Source organism: Amphibalanus amphitrite, unplaced genomic scaffold, assembly GCF_019059575.1.
Source record: "Amphibalanus amphitrite isolate SeventyFive unplaced genomic scaffold, NRLGWU_Aamphi_draft 002166F_arrow, whole genome shotgun sequence".
NCBI lineage: Eukaryota > Metazoa > Arthropoda > Thecostraca > Balanomorpha > Balanidae > Amphibalanus > Amphibalanus amphitrite.
The window spans coordinates 11682-39175 of record NW_024883659.1 but is presented as its reverse complement, the minus strand read 5'-3'; the positions used below and the strand labels follow the sequence as shown (position 1 = coordinate 39175).

The following is a 27494-nucleotide window of genomic DNA, read 5'->3' as shown; positions in this document are numbered from 1 at the left end:
CGGTACACCGCTAGAGACCGGTTAGTAGAGTGCAGTGCACGTCAGTTCGTAGCACACCCACTCCGGTCTGCACGTGCAAGGCTCATCGTCTCGTTTGGCGGCGGGCTTTTTTGCGGCGTTACAGAGGTGCTTGCTCAAACAACCTGCGGTCCCGCGATGCGGAGCCCAGCATCGCAGATGCTGGTAAATCCTGACAGGTGTCGAGTGCAATGCTCAGCTGACGAGATAAAATGCCAATTTTCTGTCAGATTGCTCCGCAGATGCCAATAAGATGTCACTGGGGAAGCCTCGCGAGGAAATCGAAACACGCGGACTGTATGAACTCAATTGCATTAAATGCTTGTTGGGTAAAACAAAATAAAAGCTGGCCGATATCATCCAGTAGCAATAAGTGTTTTGTATGCTTAAGCCGCTAAAATTTTATTGACCAACAGTCACGACTAACCCCAATTCAATTTCGATTACCATAGATCAGCCTTTTGCGCCTTTCATAAATTTTGTAGTAGTTCTGCTTGGATCCGTTTACTGAGCGCAAGCTCGGGGCTCTTGTGATTACGGGAATTATCCGATAACAAGGGGGAACTGTGCTTGCATGAAAACGAAAGAAATAATCTACATTGAAATAAAAGGAAGTGTGAACCTAATAGGTGGAACCGGATCTAGAGTCATTATAACAAGATAGCGAAAGTCGTCAAGAAAATAAACAGCCTTCGGAGATGTGGAAAAGCAGCAATACGTGGACGAGCCTCGGGAAAAGGAGACATATTCCTCAGGAACTGGAAATGATTGACGCAGCCCGCAAAAGGAAACTACCGAGTCGCGCATTTGAGATGAACACCAGCAGGCCAGCACAAAGACAGGTGAAAATGGAAAGGGATGCAGAGAAAATCTGGAGAACGGAATATGAGCAGGACTGACAAACGTAACAAATGCGCAGCCAGAATAGGAGACGCGGAATAACTGCTCGAAACAGCTGCAGTAACAGCGAGTCTAGGAATATTGGAACTAACGAGTCAGGAACCGGCAGCCGGACAACGAAAAGGAAAACACCGTCGACAATGGACAAGGAACTGTGTAACACATCAGCTGGAACCACGGATACTAATGGAATGGCCTCCCCCCTCGATCCATAATTATTCCTCCCATCGACAACACAAACACCATTCTCTTCTCCGTGTATTCCGGCCGTCACGACACACCCGTCACGACCATCCGACCGTCACATCCCGACCAGCGTCGCGTCACACCAAATTCCGTCATCTATCCCTCACACACACCGAACCCTCACACGCGAGAGCGCGGCGCACTTTGTACAAAGGTGACGCAGCGCGGCCAATACGCCGCACTGTCTGGTCAGTGGAGTGCGCATGCGCAGTGGCAGAGGACGAGTGTTGATGAGGAGCTGTGAATGGAATATCTCCGTACTTCTGGATGGGTGGGGGACGTCCTATAGATAACCCACGTGGAGATGAGACAACTTGTCTGATGTACGAGACAGTGATTTGAAACTGAAACATTTGTAGCTCACGTGCCATAAAATGCCGATAAAACGAGTGAAAATCGAAGTAAAAAGACGAGTCAACTCTAGCTCACACAAAAACTAACAACGTTAGCTTAGAAAACCATTCCACCCTTCTCACATTTCAAAAATACAGCTTTTACAACGCCAACATGACCAGCGCATGACCAATGTCATGGCCCGAACCGAAGGCCACTTCTTCCATCCACCATCCCCCGCGCTTGCCTGAGAGAAACTCCTCCTCTTCTCTCTCTCCTACCGTCCTCCGCGGAATCCGCCTCCTCTGCCGCGGAATCCTCCTCGTCCGCCGCCAAAACCACCGCCGCCACGACCGCGACCGCGGTCACCGCCGCCGCCAAAACCGCCCCGGCCGCCACGGAAGCCGCCGCCACCGCCCCGGCCGCCTGAGGGCGAGCGTAAAGGTCAGTCAGATAGGGGAGGGGGAGGGGTGCTGAGCAGTGGGAGGGGAGGAGGAGGGGGTAGGTCGATGGAGGACAGATCCAGGTAAATATAGATGGAGGTGATACGTATGTAGATTAAAGGCAGACAGCGCCACACAGAAGGACACAGATAAGAAAGAGAAGAAAACGAAGGAGCGATAGGAGGGGAGAAAGAGAGAAAGAGAGAGGGGGAGGGAGGGGGAGGGAGAGGGAGAGGGAGAGGGAGAGGGAGAGGGAGAGGGAGAGGGAGAGGGAAAGGGAGAGGGAGAGGGAGAGGGAGAGGGAGAGGGAGAGGGAGAGGGAGAGGGAGAGGGAGAGGGAGAGGGAGAGGGAGAGGGAGAGGGAGAGGGAGAGGGAGAGGGAGAGGGAGAGGGAGAGGGAGAGGGAGAGGGAGAGGGAGGAGAGAGAGAGAGAGAGAGAGAGAGAGAGAGAGAGAGAGGAGAGAGAGAGAGAGAGAGAGAGAGAGAGAGAGGAGAGAGAGAGAGAGAGAGAGAGAGAGAGAGAGAGAGAGAGAGAGAGAGAGAGAGAGAGAGAGGATAATCCACAGCGGAAGGCGTATACAGGGTGACACAAAAAAGCGATCATCACCAAAATTCGAATAACTTCGGAAGTTTTATTCAGATCATCACCAAACTTCGGCCACTTTAGGTCACACCTATGTAGCAGACATCCACCAAGTTTCAAGTCTTCACTACGAAAACTTTTAGTACAGTGTGTGTTTTACGGACGCTCCACAATGTGCTCCAGGTGAGCGCCCCGGCGCTGCAGGGCGTAGGCACACCTGCATCCGGCGGGCAAAGTTGCCGATAACCCGATAAGAATAACGTTTCAGGGGTAGCACACCCCCTGAGCACTGTCTCCAGAGGCCATTGCACTCTGTAAAGTCAAAAGTGCACAGCCATCGGGTTATCGACAACTTTGCCCGCCGGATGCAGGTGTGCCTACGCCCTGCAGCGCCGTGGCGCTCACCTGGAGCACATTGTGGAGCGTCAGTAAAACACACACTGTACTAAAAGTATTCGTAGTGAAGACTTGAAACTTGGTGGATGTATGCTACATAGATGTGACCTTAAGTGGCCGAAGTTTGGTGATGATCTGAATAAAACTTCCGAAGTTATTCGAAATTTGGTGATGACCGTTTTTTTGTGTCACCCTGTATAAAAAAAAAACAGATTGAAGGAAATAAAATCGCTTCAAACCGAGAAAACCGAATTCAATGAAGACAAAATTCACAGAACTAGACTGGTACGCAGCAAATTTAACACAATACCCGAACTACAAAACAAATATGATCAGTCGTCCATTTTATAAGAATCGTTACAAGCTATGAAAGAAGGCACCACGGGCGGACTGAAGGGACCGAAACCAGCCTCGTCGAAACAACCGAGACCATCGTGTTGGCCGGCCGGTCGGGCAGGCCGGCGGAACACATCTGTTTGGTTATTCATTGCCTGGATTAGTGAGCCTAGGAGACGTCTCGTAAATTGGGAGTAAGGAAGAGTGGGAGAGCAAGGGAGAGCATGGGATAGAGTAAATGTAGAACCGAATGAGGAGAAAGAAAAACCTGGAAAATATGAAGTAAAATATGTATCTAAGCCCGTAATCATAGCATAGATTACACCATGTCAAAAGAATTTCAAAGCTACCACCAACAACAAACCCTCATAAGTCATATAACCGCTCCTTAAACTCCAAACCCTCTCAATCTCTCCCCCCCCCCCCCCACTCAACTCACCGAAGCCGCCGCGTCCGCCGAATCCTCCCCTGCCGCCGGGCCCGCCCCGCCCGCCGCCCCTGCCGCCGCCGCGACCACCCCGGCCGCCCCGGCCACGCTGCTGGCCTCCCGGCAGGAACATCCTCAGCGGCAGGATCTTCTGAGAGTCGATGTACAGCTGGCGGAGGGGAGAGATAGCTGGTTAGGGTTGGGGATTCGAGAGATGAATCGCTTGTCTATAGCCTGGAAATCGTCAGAAAAAAAAAACGGAATTAAAGTGCCTGATGCACTTTTTATGCAATTGGATGACTGCAAGTGCCCTGGCAAATGCATAGAGCGAAGAAAATATGTCAGAGAAACTGTGAGAGAAATGTTTCCGGATATATTGGAGGCAATATAAAGGTACGTGCATCAATGGCAGTTGCGCTTTAAATCCGTTCTTTCAAATGAATGAATGAAATAATGAAATAAACGGAAATAAGGCTATCCTTCCGGAAGAACGAAAACATTCTGATCTGTTTAATTTCACTATCATGAGCACAATGCCAACACGTAACACTGGTCTACCCATGGTCAGACCCCCCCCCCCCCCCCCTCCTCCCCCGACAGGCCACAAGTGCAGTAACTAATCACACAATACCGGACAACACTTGTGTAGAACCGCACATGTTACCAACTCATTTTACCCGACATGACGAGGCACAAGTAGTGATTGTTTTACCAAGTTGTCATGTCGACGGAATGACGCCATAAGAACAAGGCAGGAAACGGGGGGAAAGGGTGACATGGCTTGGACGATAGCTATAATCATTCGAGTATGCATAACGTAATTGAAAAGCCAAGAACCATAATAAGCAATACAAAAGTGAACAATAGGAATACGGTAAAAAAACGGTAGTCGAAAAAAATGTGGATGCATTTGATGTAACTTGTTACATCAAAAACGTCAAAAAAAAAACGTAAAAGTCCCGTTAACAAAATAACGAGGCGAATCAAAAGCTGCAAGCCGACTGACAGCTCTCAGCCTACGACTATGTACTGCGCAGCTAAGGCACCCATAGCACCGCGGCTATAGTGAGGTCGATGCGCCACGAGCACAGTGCGTGTATCGTGTCAAAGGAAACACCATTACGGGGTATGTAAGCTGTGCGGACGAGTGAAAGACTGTAAGCGCCATGTGCCAAGTCCAATGTATCGGTGTCTTTTGAATCGATGCAAAAGAATCAATAAGCGTGTCACAAAACTACACGAATGAAAATAAGTCGTTAATTTCCATGTTGTGCAGGAGTAAGACAAAAACTTTATGACAATTACGCTACTCGAATTAATCAAACGCATACCCGAACAGGCGGATACACACAACAGAAAAATATAACGGATGTTAAAATAATCCATTGGCGACCACGTACCTTCTGTTTGGGTGTGAATGAGCTGGCCTTGACGTCATCGTTCAGCTTTACGGAGATATAGTAGTCACGGAGGGTGCCGAAAATTTCGTCCACCTGTTAAACCGCCAACAACAATTTGTCACGGGGGAGGTTGGAAGATTCCTTTTACATATAACTGAGGCGGTGAGAGCGCGTAAAAATTACAACAATGAGGCTATCAAATCCAAGCACGGATCAATATGTCAATGAATGTGCAATCTTGAGTGTGCAGCTCACACAAGCGTTGGAGATAGATGATCACTCAAGCTGATGTGTTTTCAGATTCAGTCCATATAAGCAATCAAATCATATAAGGTTATATGGCACAGAAATAGCAATCAGATTGGAGATCCGACACAGCTCAAAGTACCAATATCCATCAAAATGTGAAACAAAAACACAGCAATCACTCGTCCATTCGGAAACCTTTACTCATACATGCCTGCAATACAGGGAAATAGACGGTGTTTTACGGGAATATAGACGATGTAATATATAATAGACTATGATATTGGTTGCATTTCAGCTACGCGACATTAAGGATTTCGCGGAGTATACTATTTCATTATTATTTCGTTATTACGACTTCCGTTGAATATAATAAAAACAATAATCAAAGGGAGTGGAGCTGTTATTGGAATGAATAGAAATTGAGCTCGTCTATTTCTACCCCACATAAAACGATGAAACAAAAAGCACAACTGCCAGCCCAACTATGGCTAGAGCAGCAATTCACCAGAGAACGTCTTAGAACATAAAGCTTATTGATATCGCAAAAAGTGATTCGGCGGATAAACAATTTCCCTGGATAGAGTTTCGAAAAACTACACAGAGGTAAGGGTGGAGCTAAAATTAGTCATCAATATCGTGTATATTAATAACTAAGAGATAAGAGAAAGACGCCAGAAATCCCGTTCGACATCTTTCGTCGAGTATTTGAGAAGATTTTCGTCATTTCAATTTCAGCTTAGGTGAATACTGAGGTCACTGGAGGTAATGTACGATATATGACAATAAATCTTTTGTCCTGTGAACAGCGACAAGCTCATCAATAAGGATAACAGATAAAGAAAAGAAAATAATACACGAATTGTTGATTATGTTTGACCTCACAAAGCAGCCATCAGAGTTCAACGAATGCAAAAAGAAACCACTGACCCAATCTTTCTGCGCACTTCCCTCGCCGCCACGCAAATATATTAGCAAACTTGGCGCTGGGGAGCGGCCAGCTGCGGCGAACTCAGCGCACTGGTTATCCGGCTTCGCAAAGCAGCCAGCCGGCCAGATCATCATAATGCCCAACTTTTGCATGGATTCGCCGCGGGCACTTCTGAAGTGCGTCAATTAATTGAAACTTAGTCGAGAAGATTGGTGCCCGTGAGCTAGCTGGAATAGCAAAGTCGTGAGAAACTGCATGTGCGCTTCAGAGAGCAAGGAGGTCATATGAAGAGTTGTGATAAATGTGAGAGACTTGGAAAGGTCAAAATGCAGCGATAAACTTCGAAATCCTGAATGTCAGTCCAGTGTTGAACCGTTATTAAATTAAACAAATTATACAATTATTCTCGCCTAGTCCCTAATGACAGGCGATGTCAAAAGATAAAAAGAGACCTACATTCCACCATATTCGCTTCCAAAAACGCACTATCGGACTTGCGCCCAGCCTCCATATTAAAAGTTACACCATTTCCTCACCTTTCCAATCATCTGTTTGTTTTCCAGGCAGATGGGCGCGTTGAAGTAGGGCACATCCTCCAGGGTGGATTTCACCACCAGGTCGTCCTGGCTGGTCCACTCGAACGTGCCGAACTCGCGCACCTGAAGCGGAACAGCGACAAACATTGGTAATCGCTGAGATTCGAACCCATGCGCAAACTTTCTTTGGTAGGAACAACGTGAAGTCGCACAGTAAACGCCGCGATACCAAGGAAATAATAATGCAATTGTGCTGTTCTTGTATGTGTGGGATGGTTAATAGGTATCGCGCGCGCTGATGATGAGAAAAATGTGACCTGCTAGTAAAATGGGGTGAGACGGGGCTTTTTTGGGTCAAGGCAAAAAACGAATGGTGTTGTTTGAGCAAATGGGATGAGTATTTTGGTGTTATTGTGAATGGCTCAGGCGTGAATAAAGTAGCATTTACCTTTTTATTACCACAAGCTATTTCGGCCTTTCCAATAAAGTAAAATGGGCAAAAGAAAAACAGACACGAGTAGTGTGGGTGCGAGCCTTGGTCAGAGCGATCTTCGACTGATTCCGGAATTTGATGGTACGACTCAGCCGGTCTCAGAATGGTTGGAGAAGCTGGAGATAGTGTGTGAGCTTCTGGGGATAACAGATTTGCACCGGATCGTCCCCCTGCGACTGAAAGATGGAGCCTTCGCTGTTTATCAGCAGCTCACAACACAACAGAAAGGAAGCTTTGCAGAAATAAAGAACGCTTTGCGGTCCGCATTTGCACTTGATAAGTTTCAAGCATATGAACAATTTGTCGAACGCAAGAAGCAGAGTGGTGAGCCAGTAGATGTGTATTTGGCGGAGCTGCGACGGATGGCGAGTTTGTTCGGTGGTGTGTCAGACGAGGCCCTCGGGTGCGCGTTTGTGGCAGGCCTGCCACTGGCCACACGACAGGCGCTGCGGGCTGGAGCACGGATTGAGGATATGTGACTCATTGGACTTCTGCAGAGGGCCCGGGCGTTGCTGGTGGACGAAGAGTCGGGTTCAGCTGCGATCGCCTCCAGCTCTGGCGGCGAGAGGCGCACAGATAAAAACCCGACTACTGACGTCAGCTCGGCTAGCATTAGCTGTTACGCATGCGGTCAGGCAAACCACATGGCCAAAGACTGTCTACATGAGCGAAGCGTTCGTACTCGAAGTTACCGCGGTCAGAACAGCCGGAGGTGTTTCAGATGCAACCGGCGCGGGCATCTAGCAGCAATGTGCCCGGGAAACGGAAGCGGAGAGGCGAATTCAGCGCCAGCCTCCTCTCCAGACCGTCGGTAAATTCGGCGCTTCCAGTCGTCCAGCTGAAAGTGAGCGGTGTGCAGTGTGAAGCGTTAGTGGACACCGGATGCACGAAAAGTATCGCCCATGTCTCAGTTTGTCGGCAGTGGGCCAAAGGCAGGGTGGGTGTCACGACTGTGAGTGGTCAGCGACATTGGTGTGAAGGCAGTGGCGGATCCAGGGGGGGGGGGCTGCGGGGGCTGGCAGCCCCCACCCAAGGAAAACTGGCGCCACTGCGCCGAAGGCGCAGTGGCGCCAATTTTCAATTCGCAACTCATCGGAGTGCCGCATACTAGGACTAGGATGCAAAAATCAGTCGAATAACGTCGTTTCAGTACGCTCCGCACCGATATTTCCAATCGTGTGGTGTCACTGTACATACTGATCCTGGGCGCCTCTTGTCAGGGCCACTGGGCGCCAATATTTCAGCGCCAATACGATGCGACTATGGCGCCCATCCGGGGCGTGGCGCCCAATTATGACCTGCAGCCCCTCCCCAGTGAAAATCCTGGATCCGCCACTGTGTGAAGGCACGGGGCTGGTGGAAGTAACGCTGCAGTCGGGTCACACTGTGGCTGTGGAAGCATTGGTTGTAGCCCAGAAGCCTCTCGGTTTTGCTTTCATTCTCGGAATGAATGGAGTGGAAGCCATGGATGGCGTTACCGTGCACAGCCGCCACAAGGTCCGCTTTGGTATCGAGTCGGCAGAACAGTCTGCACAGGCGACTTGTGCAGCTTCAGCGGTGAGCACCGAAGAAGCTGACTTCACAGTGACATACGACCCAGCGAAAAGGAAGTGGTCAGTTTCATGGAAGTGGAGCGGCGGAAAGCAGCCTGAACAGCTGAATAACACGGCCGAGGAATACCGCATTCCATCCGAAGCCCGTCAGGAGTACGAACAGGCTTTGCAGAGATGGGCAGATGAGGGATGGCTCATTCCCTATAACGAGAAGGCTCACGGTGAGGTGAAGGGCACGATTCCTCTCATGGCCGTGATACAGCGGGAGAAGCGAAAGGTGCGGCCCGTGATGGATTTCAGAGAAATGAACGGCTACTTAGATCCACACACCGCTGACGCAGACGTGTGTGGAGAGAAGATCCGAGAGTGGCGCAGATGCGGAAAAGACGTGGCTCTGCTCGATTTGCGAGATGCGTACCTGCAGGTGCACGTGCACCAGTCTTTATGGCCGTACCAAACCGTTGTCTGGCAGGGCCGAAGGTGGTGTTTGACCAGACTTGGTTTCGGCATGAGTGTGTCTCCGCTGATCATGAAGAAGGTGCTGAGCATGGCTCTGAGCTGGGATAAGAAAATTGACAGTGCGACCAATCCATACGTGGATGACATCTTGGTCAGAGAGGATATCGTGAGTGCTAGTGTGGTAAAGACTCACCTGGAGCGGCACGGTCTAGTATGCAAGCCTGCTGAACGTATCGCGGACGGAGCCCGCGTGCTGGGACTCAAGGTCTGGGGGGAGCGTCAGGGCCTGCTCTGGCGTAGAGAGGCGAGTGACATCGAGCTGCCACCAAAACTGACGAGGCGAGTCGTCTTTTCCATCTGCGGTCGGTTGACTAGCCACTTCCCCGTCTGCGGCTGGCTACGTGTGGCGGCATCGTATCTGAAGAGACGCGCTAATGCCGTAACGACCAGTTGGGACGCTGAGATCACTGATCCTGAGCTGTGTGCCATGGTTTCAGAGACTCTGAAGCGCGTCAGGGCGTCGGATCCAGCTCAGGGGAGATGGGACGTCACCGGCTCCGAGGCAGTCGTGTGGGTCGATGCGAGTTCAATCGCTCTAGGAGCTGTTCTGGAGGTCGGAGGAGATGTTATAGAAGATGTTTCCTGGCTCCGTAAAAGCACTGATTCACACATCAACCTCGCTGAGCTTGACGCGGTCGTGCGAGGCGTGAACCTGGCTGTCGCTTGGAAGATGAAACAGCTCACTATTGTCACTGACTCAAGGACGGTGTATCATTGGCTCAGCGATGCTCTGTCTGGAAAGGCGCGTTTGAAAACGAAAGCGGCAAGCGAGCTGCTCATCCGACGGCGCCTTGAAACGATAAAAAACATCATCACCGAGTACGATCTCACCGTACAGATGAAGAGTGTTCCATCGGTAGAAAACAAGGCCGACATCTTGACTCGTGTTCCAAGGAAATGGCTGCTGACTTCAGACAACGATCAGGAAGTGTGTGCAGGCGCGATGGTGGAGACAGATATAGCGGCTGTGCACGAGACCAGCGGACACCCGGGTATCAAACGGACGCTCCACCTCTGCAGACGACTGGATCCATCCGTAACACGGAAGCAGGTGCAGCAGGTGGTGCGACAGTGTCCGGCCTGCCAGTCCATCGATCCAGCTCCACAGCGATGGCAGCATGGTACGCTGAGTGTGGAGAAGAATTGGGACAGAGTCAGTATGGATATCTGTCATGTTGGTGGTGAGCACTATCTGACGCTAGTGGACTGCGGTCCATCCAGAAACGCCATTTGGAGGCATCTCAGACGGCAAGACACGGACAGCGTTATTGCTCAATTGGAGGCGGTGTTTTTGGAGAGGTGTGCACCGCGAGAGCTCCTTACGGACAACTATACCTCTTTCCGAAGCGTGACGTTTCTGGAATTCACCAGTAGATGGGGAGTGACTGTGCGTTACCGAGCAGCGCATGTTCCGTCAGGAAACGGCATACCTGAGAGAAACCACCGATCTATAAAACGATTGTGGCACGAAAAGGCTGCACGGTGGCTGAGGCTGTATACAGGTAAACGTGATGCCGCGCAGTGATGTTCCTGGCTCCAGACCGTCAGATGAGCTCTTTAACTACTCATGCAGAGTCAACGATGTTGACCCTTCCGAGGACCATGAGTCTGAAGAGCAGCACCGCTTTAGTGTGGGAGACCAGGTATGGGTGCGGGACCCAAGTCGGCGCTGTGACGTACCGAGTTCTCTCGGTACAGTGAGTCGGATCGTGTCGAGTCAAAATGTCGAAGTTGATGGGGTTTCCCGTCATGTCAGAGATCTTCGTTTGGCGCTTTTGCCACGCTCAGGTGTCGCGTTTCCGCAAGGGTCAGGCTCTGAACAGACTTGTGATCAGCTCAGTTGAGCCGGCTCAAAAATCAGCTCAGCTCATGAGCCGGCTCAACATTTTGCCAAATTGTTGAGCTGTGAGCTGAGCCGGCTCAGTAATGCATTGAGCTGAGCTGCTGTCTGAGCTGAGCTGAATGAGCTTGAGCTGAGCTGAGCTGAATGAGCTTGAGCTGAGCTGAGCTGAGCTGATTGAGCTGAGCTGAGCTGAGCTGAGCGAGCTGAGCTGAGCTGAGCGAGCTGAGCTGATTGAGCTGAGCTGAGCTGAGCGAGCTGAGCTGAGCTGAGCTGATTGAGCTGAGCTGAGCTGAGCGAGCTGAGCTGAGCTGATTGAGCTGAGCTGATTTAGCTGAGCTGAGCTGATCCAGTTCTAATTCTTTTCAGATCATGCTTGGAAATTAACTCAGGCTTTGATGCTTCAGCTATGAGCTAGCTATGGAGTGAGCAATTACACTGTCTTCGTGATCGCACTTAAAAATATCAAAACTCTAAAGAAATCAATAGTAATCACTAATCAAGCTTAATTTCTTTCACCCATATTGCATGGAAATTGGAAGACCAGGGTCTTGGCCAATTTACAGGCTAATACAGCCAGTCTCAAGTTTCAAGTCTGACTGCAAGATGAATACCTACTGTCAGGCTTTGATGCTTCGCCTTGACACTCTGCTCCGCAATGTACAATTCAGCATTCTTCACTTTGTTATTTAAGCAGTTATTTAAATTAATTTTATCAATAAGGGTTCTTACCTCTGCATAAAATATTTACAATTAGGAATTAGCAAATAAAGTTCCTCTTCGTTGGTTGAATGTGGGCTAAGCAACCATATCCTATTGAAAGTGGGATGGGGCAGAGGCGCTAACTGGAACTCTCACCAGCGCCCAGTTTCACCAAGCTCTGTTTGGGGTAGTTTCGGCGAAACTACCCCAAACCAGTTTCACCAAATGGGGTAGGTTCTGATTGGCCACTTCCAAACTACCCCATGGAGTAGTTCTTATTTTACCCCAAATTTGCCATGCAAACAGATGCTCACGGTCCGTGAGCAACTGAACAAGCCAATCAATCAGCTGATTATCGTCGGTTCTACCCCAAATATCCGACCAAAATTACGGCAGACATTCGTGGGGTAATCTGTGAATATTATCTGTGATACCAATTGTGAGCAAGAATTGACAGTAAAATAGTAATAAGAACATAATTTATTGAAGTCCAATCACCTGTCACGTTTGAGTACGCATTATTCATAGCATACCTACTTCAAATTTCATCCAAGTATTTTACTGCATGTAGCCTGCGCCACCTACATATGCTTGTGATCTACAACGCCAAAAGAAGCATTACAGATATCGCCCATAGCTGAATGCCAGGAATTTTACTTTTTTTTAACTATTAAAGGTTTTCTTCAACAGTGACCTTGAATACCGGATGAGGAAGCCTTGAAATATAAACAATAAAAATGCACATTCTTCACGGTGGTTACATGCTGCGTCTTGTTGAAATGATCCAAGTACTTGTGTGATCTATTCAAATTATCATTTGAGCCTATATATGGCCTTGATTTGAGGCATCTATGTATTACGGTCAATGTGCAAATATCCAGCAAATATCAAGACGCTAACAACTGAAATCAATATTAAAATGCCGTATACCTAAATCAGCAAGAGGATGTGTCGTGCATGCCTAGGTAATTTTCATTAGAAATAAAAAGCATATGGTGCACGAAATTCGTAAGAAGCAGTTGTTAAAAATACCAGGCCAAGTGGATTCGATACTTTCCATATCTTTTTTTTTGTCGCTGTTGTGCATATCTCAATTAAGTTGCGTTATCTGTAATGTATGTATTTTGTAATGCACATTAGAAATAAAAAGCATCTGGTGCAAAAGATTCGTAGTTAAAAGTCGTCAAAAATACCAAGCAAGGTGTATTCGATAGTCGATACTAAAACATGCACTACTTTACTAAAACATTCTAATTATAAAACACTAAACATCTAATCTAATTTAACATCTAATCTAATCTTAAATATCTAATCTAAACATCTAATCTAAGCATCTAATTTACTAAAACACTAATTAATATTAAAACATTCGATACTATTCGATAATAAAACTAGATAAATAGATATTCGATAATGTAACCTATCCATCAAGATTCGCGGTTGTGCATTGCATTCCTTTCTCAATAAAGTTGTGATTCTTGGAAACTGAGGTGCCATGGTGCCATCGTTACCAAGGTGATTGGTAGACAAATACAAAAAGCCAAATCGAATGTGTTCTTCATTTCACGCCGTCGTGAAATGAAATTCTCGACCAATCAAAACGTTCCGTTGTTTTGCTGATGCTGCTTGCTTAGCAAACATTCACAAGAGATGCCGAAACTACCCCATGGGGGTAGTTTGAGCTGGTGAAACTGGATTCTATCCCATGGGGTAGAATGGAAATCTACCCCATGCCGAAATTACCCCACTTGGTGAAACTGGGCCCTGATGTCCATTATATGGGAAAAGCTCCCTTATTCACACGCCGACTATGAATTCTAATAGTGTTGACATTGCCTTGGTTGAGATCAGGGTGGTGTTATAGGTTTCACTGATAACAGCATGCTGCTATCACACGTGTCAAATGGGGTTTCCATGGAGATATAAACAAACTCTTATCTCCAAGTTCCTATTTATAGTCACCGTGCAAGTTCCAACACTACCCCAAAATGTAACGTCAGCTCCTGGCAGGGTGCCAAGAGCGGATGGCGGCGTGGGCGTGCTGCTCTCGGCCGTGAAACTCCGCCTAGTTGAGATGATTCCATGACGTTTTTTTTTTTTTCGTCTAGAAGATTTTCGTCGGACAATTTTTCGTCCACAGATTTTCGTCCGACTTTTTTCGTATCGCTTTTTTTTTCGTCTGTACATTTTTTCGTCCGTGCATTTTTTCGTCGGTACACTTTTTCTGAGCGGAAACTGAGCTGAGCTGAATTGAGCGGAAACTGAGCTGAGCTGAACGGGAACTGAGTTCAGCTGAGCTGAGCTGAGCGGAAACTGAGCTGAGCTGAGCTGAGCTGAGCGGAAACTGAGCTGAGCTGAGCGGAAACTGAACTGAGCTGAGCGGAAACTGAGCTGAGCTGAGCTGAGCGGAAACTGAGCTGAGCTGAGCTGAGCGTGAGCGGAGCGCAGCCGGTTTGAGCGGAACGTGAGCTGAGCTGAGCCGCGTTAAACTGAGCGGGAGCTGAGCGGGGGCGGATAAGACGGAGTTGAGCTGAGCGAGCTCACTTTTTTCTTGAGCTGTCACAAGTCTGGCTCTGAAGGTGGCGAGCATGGTGTTCCGGCTTCTGCTGGAGACGGGTCCGATGATGTGCACCATGACACTGCTCCCCGCAGGGGGACCAGAGTGAGGGCCCCTGCAACCCTAACACAATATGGTGATCTATAGGATCAGGGGGGAGTGTGCTGTTCTTGTATGTGTGGGATGGTTAATAGGTATCGCGCGCGCTGATGATGAGAAAAATGTGACCTGCTAGTAAAATGGGGTGAGACGGGGCTTTTTTGGGTCAAGGCAAAAAACGAATGGTGTTGTTTGAGCAAATGGGATGAGTATTTTGGTGTTATTGTGAATGGCTCAGGCGTGAATAAAGTAGCATTTACCTTTTTATTACCACAGCAATGATAAAACATTGTAAGTGCCTAAATAATCACGGAGAAAACTCCATAAAATTATGCAAACGTATTTACACATGTCGTAGAAAATCCGTCTGAAAACGGCAAATGATACTTTGTCAGTGTCTTTTTCAGGTCAACGGCAATTCCATCTCGTCACAGTCCTACGCAAGATCATATATTGGGGCAAACGTGGACCCATAAGGTATAAGAAACGTTGACCAGACGAGGCCTAACACTGTTTCCAGGCGCCAGTTATGAAAGCACTTCCTTGACGCATTCGGGACCGCTACAAAGCTGGCAACAGTCCTCATTTCAATGCCGCTGTATAACGGTAGCGAGAAGTTTTAAACCAAACGGCCTACATGTAACAAACGAGCACTGTGAATGGCTCTTGATGCAGTTTTGATCAGCATGGCCATTGGAGCAATGGCACTGATTGAACACGCTCAATAACCGGTTTCAGTTGGCAATAGATGAGGCGGTGCGTAATTTATGAAAGCAATGTAAAACGACGGTACCACTACAGTTAACATGTTGCTACTATAATAAAACGTAGTTCATTTATAGTATGCATTACAGAGCGATAAAACGATGGTCTCATTTCACACTAGTAAAAACTGCCGACCTTATGAACACCGCCACACATTACATCGTTTCAAAACCACGCTCAAGGCACTCTATCGATCAGACTCCCCAAAATCCTTGCTATGATCTCAGTGCCATGATCCCTGTCATGATTCGTCTTACCCCCCCCCCCCCCCCCCACTCTTCCCAGCACCTGACGGCGAACGATATCGCCGTACCGACTCGGTCAGTGTCGCCATGGCAACCAAGACCAGCAGCTGACAAAAAACAAACAACGTCACAAAGGTGCCGAGATGACGGCTTAAGGTCAGAGGTCGCAGCTGCTTGGTGTGCTGAGTATAAGTGCATTACCCTCCCGTGGGGGGGGGGGGAGGGATAAGGTCGATGAGGTTACGCTCAAACATTTGACCTTTGGCCTTTGATGAAGGAGATGAAGCCAGGTCGCAGCTGCATGACGCGGCCGATATTTCAAAGGAGCGGAGCGGTTTCTGAGCGGAGGCTCGGGCAGAGTTAACGTCATAGTGCCAGTTTAGCAAACTTCAGAGACAAAGTATGAAAAGCTGCGGCGGGTTGTTGTTACCGTCATTTTTGATGAACCGTGGATAAATGAAAATACAAGTTAATGGGTTTACTAGTGCTCAAAGAGCCGACCATTGAACTATAATCGACTTTGGTTGGAGTCTTACAAATAATTTCAGTTCAGAATAGAAATTTAGGTGACAGGGTCAAATGCCAAAAAGACCAACTCAATCAAATGAAGCAATTCTCTAAAAAACGGATATAGACGGATGCCATGTTCGGTAATGGTAAAAAAAAATGGTGAAAATAGCATACTGAAACAATCACCAGTTGGCAAACTCATCGCGCCTCCGTCTGGCTAGCTAATCAGGCGACGACTCCATTGACAGCTGGTGCTCTTACCCGAACTACTACTTCAACAACCTCGCTATAGATGTCGCGCGAGAGGGGATACATGCGAGTTGCGATGTCTGGCGAGAACTCATCGCGATGACCACTGATAAGGCAAACGATTTCTTATTTACCTATGCCATCCCATATATGACAAAGCTATATCTGGAAAAAAAAACTGTCGGGCTCTACCCACAAGATGCATTTTACTATGCAGCCTGTCCCCAAAAGACATCGCTTATGGGCCAGAGAACCTATCAGACCAAGCTGGAACCCAACCGTTCCATGCTTCTATCCTCAGGATACGGAAATCCTTCTCCTCCACGCCGCAACCCCCCTCCGGGCTGGACAGGCAACTTTATCTCATGCGGGCTGCTCCCTTGGAGCGGCACCGCTGCTCCCGAGGGAGCGCACCCCGTAGCCGGGTGCAGTGAGTGCCTTGGGGCTGGGTGGCCTGTCCTATGGACGGGCTCAGCCCCGGCGACTCACTAGGGTGCCTGTCCAGACCAATGTCTCCCCCTATATCCTATCATCCTCCCGGCTCTGAAATGGTCTCATTGGACCGAAAGGGCCTAACCCAACAAAACAAACAAACAAAACAAACAAAGCTGGAACCTATCAGACCAAGCTGGAACCTATCAGACCAAGCTGGAACCTATCAGACCAAGCTGGAACCTATCAGACCAAGCTGTATTGTATTGTATTGTATTGTATTTACGATCATGGGCGATCCACACATGGCGTGGCGATTACTGCCCAGAGTCTGTGTCGGGTATATGCATGCAGGAACAAAGATCAGTCAAAAACAACACACACACACACGCACACACAGGAAGACTATATGCACGATTTCTAACATACCGTGTACTTATATACAAGACGAGTGCCTAATTCAGGTTATCACGATGGTCTATCGTTTTCCACAGAGACTTGACAGCGCGTGCGAATTTAGAGGGTGGCAGCTGTGAAAGTTCGGGAGGTAGGTCGTTTAGGAGCGCGGCGGCACGGTAACTGAAACGCCGCTTACCGGTTTCTAGTCGGGGACGCTGGAGCTGGAGAAGGTTATCCTGACGTGTATTTCTATCCCTGGTTGAGGAGTCCCGGTTTCTGGCAAACATAGAGGCAAGTGCTACCGGTTCGCCGTAGTGTATCGCCTTACGTGCAGTGGCCATAGTTTGAAGTTTGTACATATATTCGGGCGGCATCCAGTTGAGTTTCTCGCGCAGGTCAGTGACGTGGTCGAATTTGCGGCGGCCAAAAATAACTCGAGTAGCGAAGTTCAGGATCTTTTGGAGTCGATTCAGGTTCTTTTTTGTTCCATTTCCGTAAACTGAGAGGCAGTAATTTACTCGGGAGATGACTAGAGCTGTAACAATGGTTTTGATGACCCCATCGGGAAGACAGTGCCGCACATGGGAGAGGCCGATGAGCAGGCCCATACACCTCCGGCTGAGCTCGGATACATGGGCTTCCCAGGTCAGACAGCTGTCAAAGACCACGCCGAGGTTTCCTGCCTGCGCACATGGTTCCAGCTCCGCGTCACGAAACGATACGACGACTGGGGGCAAGTGTTTTAGATTTTGACGGCTGCCGAATATCATAAGTTGCGTTTTGCTCGCGTTAACCTTCAGGGCGTTTGAGTGGAACCATTTGTTCAGTGCTTCTAGTGAGGCCTCCATGCGCAAAATAAGGCCACTTACATTGTTTTTTGGACCACTCACTAGAAGCTGGGTATCATCTGCATATTGGAAAACGCATGCATCATCGGCGTGAAGCGCCAAATCGTTTGAGAAAATCGTGAATAAAAGAGGACCCAGGGCCGAGCCTTGAAACACGCCCATAGTGTTAGGGAGTGGTCGTGACAGTACCCTGCGCTGGAGTCCATCGGTCATTGAAACGCTTTGTGTGTGACCTTTTAGATATGATTTAAACCAAGGAGTTTCGATGCCGTACAGTGCGAGTTTGTCGAGAAGGAGTTTGTGATCTATGACATCGAAACATTTGCTAAGATCGATAAGGCATAGGAAAGATATTTCTCCCCTGTCCGTGGCCGCTAGGATGCGGTCGGTGACGGACAAAAGTGCTGTTTCAGTTGAATGCTGGGGTCGGAAGCCATGCTGACTAGATGCCAAAAGGTAGTTTTGAGAGAGATAGTGTTGTAGCTGCTGCTGGATGACTCGTTCAACAACTTTCATGATAACTGGTACTAGAGAAATGGGTCGAAAGTTGCTGGGGTCAGATGGGTTTCCGGATTTGAAAATGGGATGGACTATGGAATGCTTCCATTGGTCGGGGATGTCAGATTTCGAGATGCAGGTGTTTACGATGTGCTGTATGACGCTGCCAATAGCCAAGAAACTGGTTTTTAGCATGCGGATGCACACACCGTCCGCTCCGCAGGCGGCTGAGTTCCGCATTCTGAAAACCGTGCATTCGAGCTCACCGAGAGAGATAGGCCTCGGCTGAAAACCGCATGCGCCGACGCGTGGCAGCCATGCGTTTGTGTAGGTACCTGTGTTTTGGTTTCGGATCTCGGTAGCAATACGGGGGCCTACGGATACGAAAAATGAGTTTAGTTCGTCAGCGGTTACATCGGGTTGAACTGTTTTGTTTCCTTTTTTACCAGCTATGACTGATTTGATTCCCTGCCACACCTTGTTGGGGCCACGTTCGCTAATTTCCCGCTGAATCACGTTGCGCCGGTCACGGCGAACGGCAGAACGAACTGAACGATTCAGGTCTTTATAAACTGTAGATGCCCGACCATGCAGACGTAGTGCGGCGCGCCGTTGGGCCATGATATCACGGGTGGAGGCTGAGACGGGGGGAGCGGTGGGGTTTCTAATGGTCAGGTTCTTTAAAGGGGCATGGTCATCTAGGACAGGTAAGAAATTAGTCAGAAAAGCTTGCCATTTGTCATGCACGGTCATTGCAGTGAACACTTCGTCCCACTCGATGGACATCAAGTCATGATTTAGGGACGCGACATCGACACGGTTGATTGAGCGGGTAGTGATGACAGTTGCAGTTTTACGCTGTTTAGGTACGTTGACTAGCACGTTTACCAACTTGTGTGGGCTGAAGTGACAGTGTTTTACATGACAGTCGAGCACGAGTTCACGGGTTTTGACAATACATACGTCTAGGAGCGAGCCGGAGCTGTACGTGGGTGCAGTTACCAGTTGATCGAGAGAGTAGTCCGATAAAAAGTCGCTTAGGTGAATACGCGCGCGGAAACTCCGGTGTTTCAGCAAATCGCAGTTTAGGTCGCCGCAGATGACAAACGGAACCTTGGGGTGGTCGATCAGGATCCGTTGCAGCTGAGACTCGAGATCGTTGAAATCAGCGCGTAGGGCAGTGTCCGAGTAGCGGGGCGGTCGGTAGAGCGAGCAGACAATTAGCTGACGATCTTTCTCCAGTTTTAGGAGGATCCACTGGGATTCAAGCTGACTCTCACGGCACGGCGGAACTGTGAGTTTTAGCGCTACAGAGGTGATGGAGTTTTTGGTGGCAATGGCGACTCCACCGTAGCCACTGCCGTCGGGACGATCCTCACGTCTGAGTGAGTACCCGGGTAGCACAACTAGCCGACTGGGCGTGCTGGGTCGCAGCCAGGTCTCGGAGAGTAGGAGAACGTCGAAAGCTGGAACCTATCAGACCAAGCTAACATAACCTGGGTCACCTAGCCTAGCTAATGTCAACCGTGCTATCTCACCTCCTCTGGCGGGCCCTGGTTGAAGCCGCCCCGGCCGCCGCCACGTCCACCCCGACCGCCGCGGCCTGGAGACGACACAGTGACGTCACACGCCTGTCGTCATGACGACGGAGTGACATAACCGCGTGTCTGAACTATAATATCTAAGACTATTGTAAATCAATGCAGTCATGATACACTAGCTAGCTACACTAGACTAGCTAAATGTGACAATGAATGAATGTTAAAGGAGAAGCCAAAGCTACCCAATACCCCAGTGATAAAAATGTAAAATAAAATGACATTTTATGCCATTAATTAAGTTTTCATGCAATTAGGAGAAATGCCTCAAGGTTTTAAGAAAAAATATGAAACACATATCATGCACATTGCACAGTAAAAGTTATTTGACAAGGTCACAACAACAGCCCCTCATTTATTGTCTCCATGAAACAGCAGGGCACAAGTTGGTCATCTCACCTCTGTCACCCCCAAAACCTGCAACAAATGGAAAAAGGACGTCAGGGAACAAGTGTGGCACAGATGGTGTAAAGAATATATTGCCTGGCCAACTAAGGGTCTTATTTGAACATAACTTCAGGGGGATAGGATTACCAAAGTAGGCGCAGTGTCCCAAAATTTGTACACCTTTTGTCAGTTAAATTCGGTGCGTAATCGTCCATTTTAGAACTAACGGAATGTGTGTAGACATACCGCAAAATTATGTACAAGAATCACATAATATCTCGGCGCAGGTCAGGCAGTCGGCGGTAAAGCATTCAATTTCGGCACAGCGGCAAAACGCTCCATTTTCGGCGATAGCGCGAGTAGAATCGGCTGCGCCAGCATAGGTTTAGAGGTAGCGCACGCTATTTAGCAGCAGTAAGAACCAAATTCGGCACTGTTCATTCAATTTCGGCGGGTAACCGGAGGCACTCAGATGATTCATATTTTCGGGAACGCTTCCTTAGCATCAAATGAATTTTCATACAGCTTTGTAGCTTTGAGATATTCTCAGGGGTAGAAAAGCAGGGCATTGCTTGTTTAGCGTCACAGTACCTACCTAAGATCGTTTCGCTGTTTCCCGTTTCGAATTCTGATGTGAAAATTGATAAGCTTTACTGAGTTAGTACTATTTATCCTAAACAAATAACATCTGTGGGCTGGTCTCTTTTTTATCGACAAGGCAAACGCCAATCGTTGTTGAACTCGAGGCAAACCCCGACCTCATTCATTGAAGCACGTCTGTGCTGTTGTCACTGTGTGCCAAGTTTTTGTCCAACACATGAGCCCATTTTACCAAAAGACCTGTTATTTTACTTCGCCTTGAAAGCAACCCATCACCTCGTCAATCACACATAACACAATTATCTCCACCATACCAGAATGAGTCCTACCAATCGGTTATCGTTGCACTTCCTGTTATCATCTCCTATTAATCAATTGCCAGCGTGAAACATCAAACATCCCTTACCTACTGTGTGCAAAAGGACACGAAAATAAATTCAGCATTCCGTATCGTATCACCACGCGTCCCCTCACCCCGCCCTACCGCCATGAACACCACCAGAGGCTTAGCGCCAACATTCTAACCCGTCCCATGGCAAGACTCGTAGTTGCGGCAGGTGTATCTCCTCCCCCCCCCCTCCCCCTTCCACACATCAAACAGCATCTGACCGTCCATCCGGCGCTCGTCGCATCCTTTCAACAACCGCGCGACGACACCGGGCGTCTCTGGCGCACGGGCGGGGTCAAAGTTCAGTAGTCGCGTACCCTGTCGGCCTGGTTTTGTTCTCCGCCGCCTTCGTTTTAAGCAGGTGCCTATGCACTTATGTAAGTACTTCCTTGGTAGAAATTAATAGGTATGTACATTGTAATGTTTTGTTTAACCCACATAAAGCACGAACATGAAACGATGCCCATCGCTGACGAATGCGAATGAAATATTCGGCCATAAAGGAGAGGGTGGAGGGCCGGAGGCATGCACATTGCACAAGTCCAGACAGTGGGACAGTGTCAACAGTAAACACCTTGAAAAACGTTTGACTTAATAACAATGCTCCAACAAGCTCATTTTGTAAGCGAGAAGTCTCTGCCTGCTTTCAAATAGCCGCCGAAATTGAATGAATATCGCCGAATTTGGTTGCTGCTGTTCTAAATGTCGTGCGGCCGTTTCCAATTACCACCGGCATCACCGAAATACAATGCGGATACGCCGAAACCGGGCGTCTTTTGCTGCTGCGCCGAAATTAAATACCTACTCTAATGCCGATCATCGCTATAAACGGCCGACATGCAATGCTATACTGATACATAGCTTTGCGGTTTGTCTACAAATAATCCGCTAGGTCTAAAATGGACGCGTACGTACCGAAATAAACTGACAAAAGGTGTAGATGTGGGTGGGAAACGACATCCAAATGCAAATCATTTTCCACTCTCACCTCCAGTTTTCAAGCCCAATTTTCCACTCCCAATTCCACCGAGAAGGAGCAATTGCGGGAATGATTGTTTTACATCTGTCACAATTGTAGATAGATTCATGTTTTTGATCATTTTCCCACTCTTTTTGGGCCTTACCTGACCGACAATTTTTCACTCTCATCCTTTTTTTTTTTGGTCAGCAATTTTCCCCTCTGACACCCAAGTAAAAATATGATTTTGGTACACTGAGTAGGGTTAAATAATGCATGATTAAAATGTTATAATGTTAAGCTGTTTATAAACACCTGAGGATCTGATTATCCACTCTCCAGTGCACCAGTTTTCAATTAGACTCGAATAATCAGTTTTCAATAAAGACTTCAGACAGGTTAAAGTTTAAATATTTATTCACAGTGAGATAAAAGCATAAGTGAGTGGTACGACCATCTGGGTGTCAGTGGCATACATAAGCTTAAATTCCTCAATTGGTATATAAGTATAGCACTAGAGTTAGCATACTAAGTCAGCCTTTATTCGACACTTACCTCTCCCTCTGCCTCCAAAGCCACCTGGAGCAAAGAAAAACCAAAAGGGTCAGCTCAATGAAATCAAAACATAACTGCAAACATTGGTGGCATTATGAAAAAGGGGTTGACATTCCAGACATGCATCTTCATCACAGGGCCTCGGCTAAGGAATTTTGACTGGTGGGCCACTTGGGCAGCGACATGGACTGACCTTCGTAGCCATATTTTCGTAGCCCCCCCCCCCCCCCAATTTTCGATTTCTCCCCAGATTTCGGCCACTTTATTCTGCAAAAAACGTCAGGATGGCATTCAAAAAATGTATAAAAAAACGGGGCTCGACCCCCCCCCCCCCCGACTCTTCAGCGAGAGAAAGAGAGGAGAGAGTAGGGACCCACAACCCTCTCAGTGGTGATACTCCCGCGGTGCACATAAAATCGCACAAGCACGGAATATATAGTCTACGACATATCGAAGTACATATCGACATATCGACATGTAGACTATATATTCCGTGGCACAAGTATGCACACAATATTGACGCAGATTTTAAAACTTTGGACGATAACTTACGGCCGTGAGTGGATCGCTCGCCGACTAGTCGGAGAATCGAAAGCGATCGGACGCGATCGGGCGTTGTTGGGTACACACAGAAAAATATTGACACCGTTAGCGGTGTAATTGCACAGTACATATCTGAGCACTTGAGGAAAGTTAATTTAGTCCCTTCCCCGCTTAAATTACTCGCGCTTCTAAATGAACACCAGGAAGAAGGTAATAGAACACTGTTAGGAGGGTTGGGTGTTTTACTACATGTAGCAAAACACCCAACCCTCCTAACAGTGTTCTATTACCTTCTTCCTGGTGTTCATTTAGAAGCGCGAGTAATTTAAGCGGGGAAGGGACTAAATTAACTTTCCTCAAGTGCTCAGATATGTACTGTGCAATTACACCGCTAAAGGTGTCAATATTTTTCTGTGTGTAGATCGGGAGGAACTGTGAACAGCACGAGTGCAACTTTATATATAAAGTGGGTTGTAGCAGGAACCCCAAAAGGGGGTTGTAGCAGCAACCCCAACATCTCTGAAAATGATCATTAAGCCTATTGGTGTCGCATGGAAAATAATTGCCTCAAAAGCCCAAGCGCACTGCGCAACCCTGATATTTTCTTTAAAAAGAACTAAGTTATGTACACTTTCACTTCTGGTGAACAGTGTCCCAAACTTCAGATTTCTCTTGGGTGTCTGAGTGGAAAATTCGAGCCGCCAAAATGTGAGAGTGGAAAATTATCCATTCTTATTCTTGAGTGTCATCTTCAGCCCAAATGAGAAATTTTTGGAACGCTGACTGTGAACGGCTCGAAATTCGTCCAACTGGTCAGATGTGTGACTGCAAGCATCATACCGGTCGTAAAGACGCATAATATCGCTTGCAGACTTCAATCGGCTGGAAGTCGCCGACACTACCTCTAGTTTGACTCTGGCTTATATCGTGTCTATCGGCGAGCCGTCTGAGATCGCTCGCAGGCTTATCCCCGACCGTCTGAACTGGACTGTTCTTTATTCGTAGTTTTTCTTGTAACCGACTGGTCTGCGGCAGATGCTTATGTGACTGCAACCACTCGATCGATCGGAAAGCTTACAAGACCTCTTGCAGACCTCGATCGGCTGGAAGCCGCCGACACTATCTGTAATTGACAGAGGCAGACGTCTTTCGCGATTATTGCATAAAATTTAAAGCCTCGGTCACACTTCACCGGATTGGACCAACGGACGAGAAGCGGACGAGAACTGTCAGCGTCCGGTGATGTCCGTTTGTTTCCGTTGAACGTCCGTTTGTCATCCGTTAATATCCGTTCCATGTCCGGTGGTGTCCGGTTGAGCACACCGGACACCACCGGACTTCGTGCTTGTATATATTCGGATATGACATGGAACGGATATGAACGGATGAGAAACGGACGTCCAACGGAAACGAACGGACATCCCCCGGACATCACCGGACGCCGTCCGATTCTCGTCCATTGGTCCAATCCGGTGAAGTGTGACCGAGGCGTAGTCCACTTAGTCCACTATAGTTCACTTTTTACCCCAAGAGGATATTGCAAACAATAGGTTGAATTTTTTCACAAGAATATGTTTCACCGATGGGTACTTTACAGCCTGAAAATGTACGATAAGATCTGCTAATTCAATTTGAAATGTGAAAAATGTGGAAACTTTGATTTTTCGGAAAATTACTGGTGGGCCAAATCTTTAGGCTGGTGGGCCATTTCGGGTCACTGGTTGGCCCACCAGTTAACATGTTAGCCGAGGCCCTGCTTCATCAAATCCCTGATGAATAAAAATAACTTCAATCCAAACTCCTGCAAATGTCTGGACTTCAAAGTTGAAACAAACTCTTAACAAGATCATTAAATATCCAGCAAGTAATGCCCAATCACTCACCTCTGCCGCCTCCCCTATCGCCATAGCCCATTGTGTGCTTCTGTGTCTGTTATTGAGGCTGAAACAAATAAAACAAACTCAAGACAAAATACAATAGCTTCATGGGAGAAGACTGATCATTTCAATTTGTGTACGACTATTTTGGCATTCCATTTCATCTGTCAAAACACCTAGGGCATCATCTCAATTGACGTACTGCACACCTAAGAATGCACCAAGGAAGTCTTTAGTAAACCAGATATTTTAGAACAAGCAACCCACCCAACACTTTTTGAGAGGTCTGTGCAAGAACATAATCAACCCAAACCGAACTGAAGAACCAGTGCGTGATGAATGAGCCTACATATTGATATTCTGTCTTCTTTGTAAGGTATCTTTATCCGAGGCTATATAAAACAAGCTTTCATCCCTTCTAACAATTAACAGAATTGGACTACTCTCCAGCCTTGATGCATTTGGGTTTGAGAGCAGACTTGCAAGACTGAAATTTAAATGAACCTTGACCTGTTGAGTTTCCCTCACACACTGACACCCGGCCATTGTTAAAGGAAACAGTTCACTTTCCTGAAATTAGTATTTTGCTATGGATTTATGATTTGTTATGCTCAAAATGATCAGAAAATAAAATAACACCTTTTTGTAAAAACAATTATTTTCTATATTTTAATATAGGACGAACTATATTCTATGTAAAATAATGTTTGACGCGGAAGCTTATTACGCGTTGACCAATCATATTGCGTAGTTCAAACCTACGCATGCTGCATTGGCTGTAAGCAGCATGCTGATTGGCTGACGACAGGGTTGGCATTTTTGCCGGCAAAAACTAGTTTATGCCATTTGCCGGTTTAAAACCGGTTTTAACCAGCAAAAAGTGGCAAAAACTGGCAAAAACTAAAAACCAGCACAATGATATGCCTAGACATGGATTTAAAGATGAAACATTTTTAGGAGAATTCGGTGAAAGCTTTATGCTTTCAACCAGAAGTGACATTGAGCGTTGAAGTGTTCTATAACTCAAAAACATTTTCATGGGCTTTCCATAAGGCGCCTTTTGGGGGTGACAAATGAGCCAGTGCAAGAGTGAGTCCTGCACAATCAGAAGTGCGAACTGCGAAGGGGTATCTGCCACTGATATACGCACTGCACCCTACCGTGGCAGCCTTGCCCCACTCCCCTACATGGAAATACATTCTGTGGTGGATGCCTACTGACATGCATAGACATTTTAAGCAGGGATAAGTAATGAGGCAAACTTCAGAATGTTTGGTGCATCTCTATAACATCAAGAAATGCATTTGTACATTTCAGATCCATTCCTAACTAGAAAAGTTGTGGTTTGGCCCACCTGAGTTTTATCCAGTTTTTGCCAGTTTTTGCCACCGGGGTTTCTGCCAGCCGGTTTAAACCGGTTAAAACCACTGGCAAAAACCAGTTTTTGCCACCCCCTGCCAACCCTGGCTGACGATGACGTGGCTGCATTCCTGTGCAAGGCACACATTCCTCTGCAAGGCACTCTTTTCAGAACGAGAAATGGAATATCTTCGTCTAGGGTGATCGTTGAGCCGTAAAAGCTCCTGATTTGTGCTAGTCTCAGCTCAAGCTACGAAACTGCTATTCCAGTTCAAAACCCCATGTTAAAAGTGAACTATTTCGTTTAAAGATCAGAAAACAATAGCAATACACAAATGGTCCCATGCATAAGACGCTCACCAATGCCGTTGGAATAAATACCAAGTCAAAATTCGTATCTGGTGTAATTGTAATGGGCCTCTTATTGAAATATGCACATTGACATGAAAAAGTTTTTAACTTTTTTATCTTGATCTGGAAACCAAGGCCTAGAAACACGCACGGCGCGCACGCTAGTTTTACGCGCCACGAATGTCTGAACTGCGCTGGCGTGCGAATTAATGATTATGAAACCAACCACCAAATAAAACTAATCTAGTCCACATATTTTTCAATCAAGATAAATGATAATTATGCATTACCAACGTTTTATCATGATCGACGATATAACAATAAAACCGACATGACTTGATTTTGAATTTATACTTACATAAAAGTTGCGATTC

At 47.4% G+C, this 27494-nt stretch overlaps 1 protein-coding gene across 2 annotated transcripts; it reads right to left on the bottom strand.

The window, feature by feature from the left end:
- Window positions 1–1158: 1158 nt before the first annotated feature.
- LOC122376494 (probable H/ACA ribonucleoprotein complex subunit 1) lies at window positions 1159–27282 on the bottom strand. Of its 2 annotated transcripts, none has more exons than XM_043356383.1 (9): window positions 27130–27282; window positions 25417–25474; window positions 22991–23014; window positions 20502–20519; window positions 20043–20107; window positions 6796–6918; window positions 5083–5175; window positions 3695–3851; window positions 1159–1923 (listed from the first exon to the last, which is right to left on the bottom strand). In XM_043356383.1, the coding sequence occupies exons 2-9, from the start codon at window positions 25445–25447 to the stop codon at window positions 1775–1777; spliced, it is 660 nt and encodes a 219-aa protein (XP_043212318.1). In that variant the 5' UTR covers window positions 25448–25474; window positions 27130–27282; the 3' UTR covers window positions 1159–1774. The 2 variants fall into 2 exon arrangements, with proteins under 2 accessions (XP_043212318.1, XP_043212319.1); XM_043356384.1 differs by lacking the exon at window positions 27130–27282 and adding an exon at window positions 25921–25933.
- Window positions 27283–27494: the final 212 nt, after the last annotated feature.

Excerpts from the sequence above, each read along its gene's own strand:
- LOC122376494 (XM_043356383.1), bottom strand. The coding sequence starts at position 25,447 with ATGGGCTATGGCGATAGGGGAGGCGGCAGAG. Across the intron at positions 6,919-20,042 it reads ACCAGGGCCCGCCAGAGGAG|GTGCGCGAGTTCGGCACGTT; the intron begins GTGAGATAGCAC and ends GTTCCGCTTCAG. Across the intron at positions 3,852-5,082 it reads CATTCACACCCAAACAGAAG|CTGTACATCGACTCTCAGAA; the intron begins GTACGTGGTCGC and ends CCCCTCCGCCAG.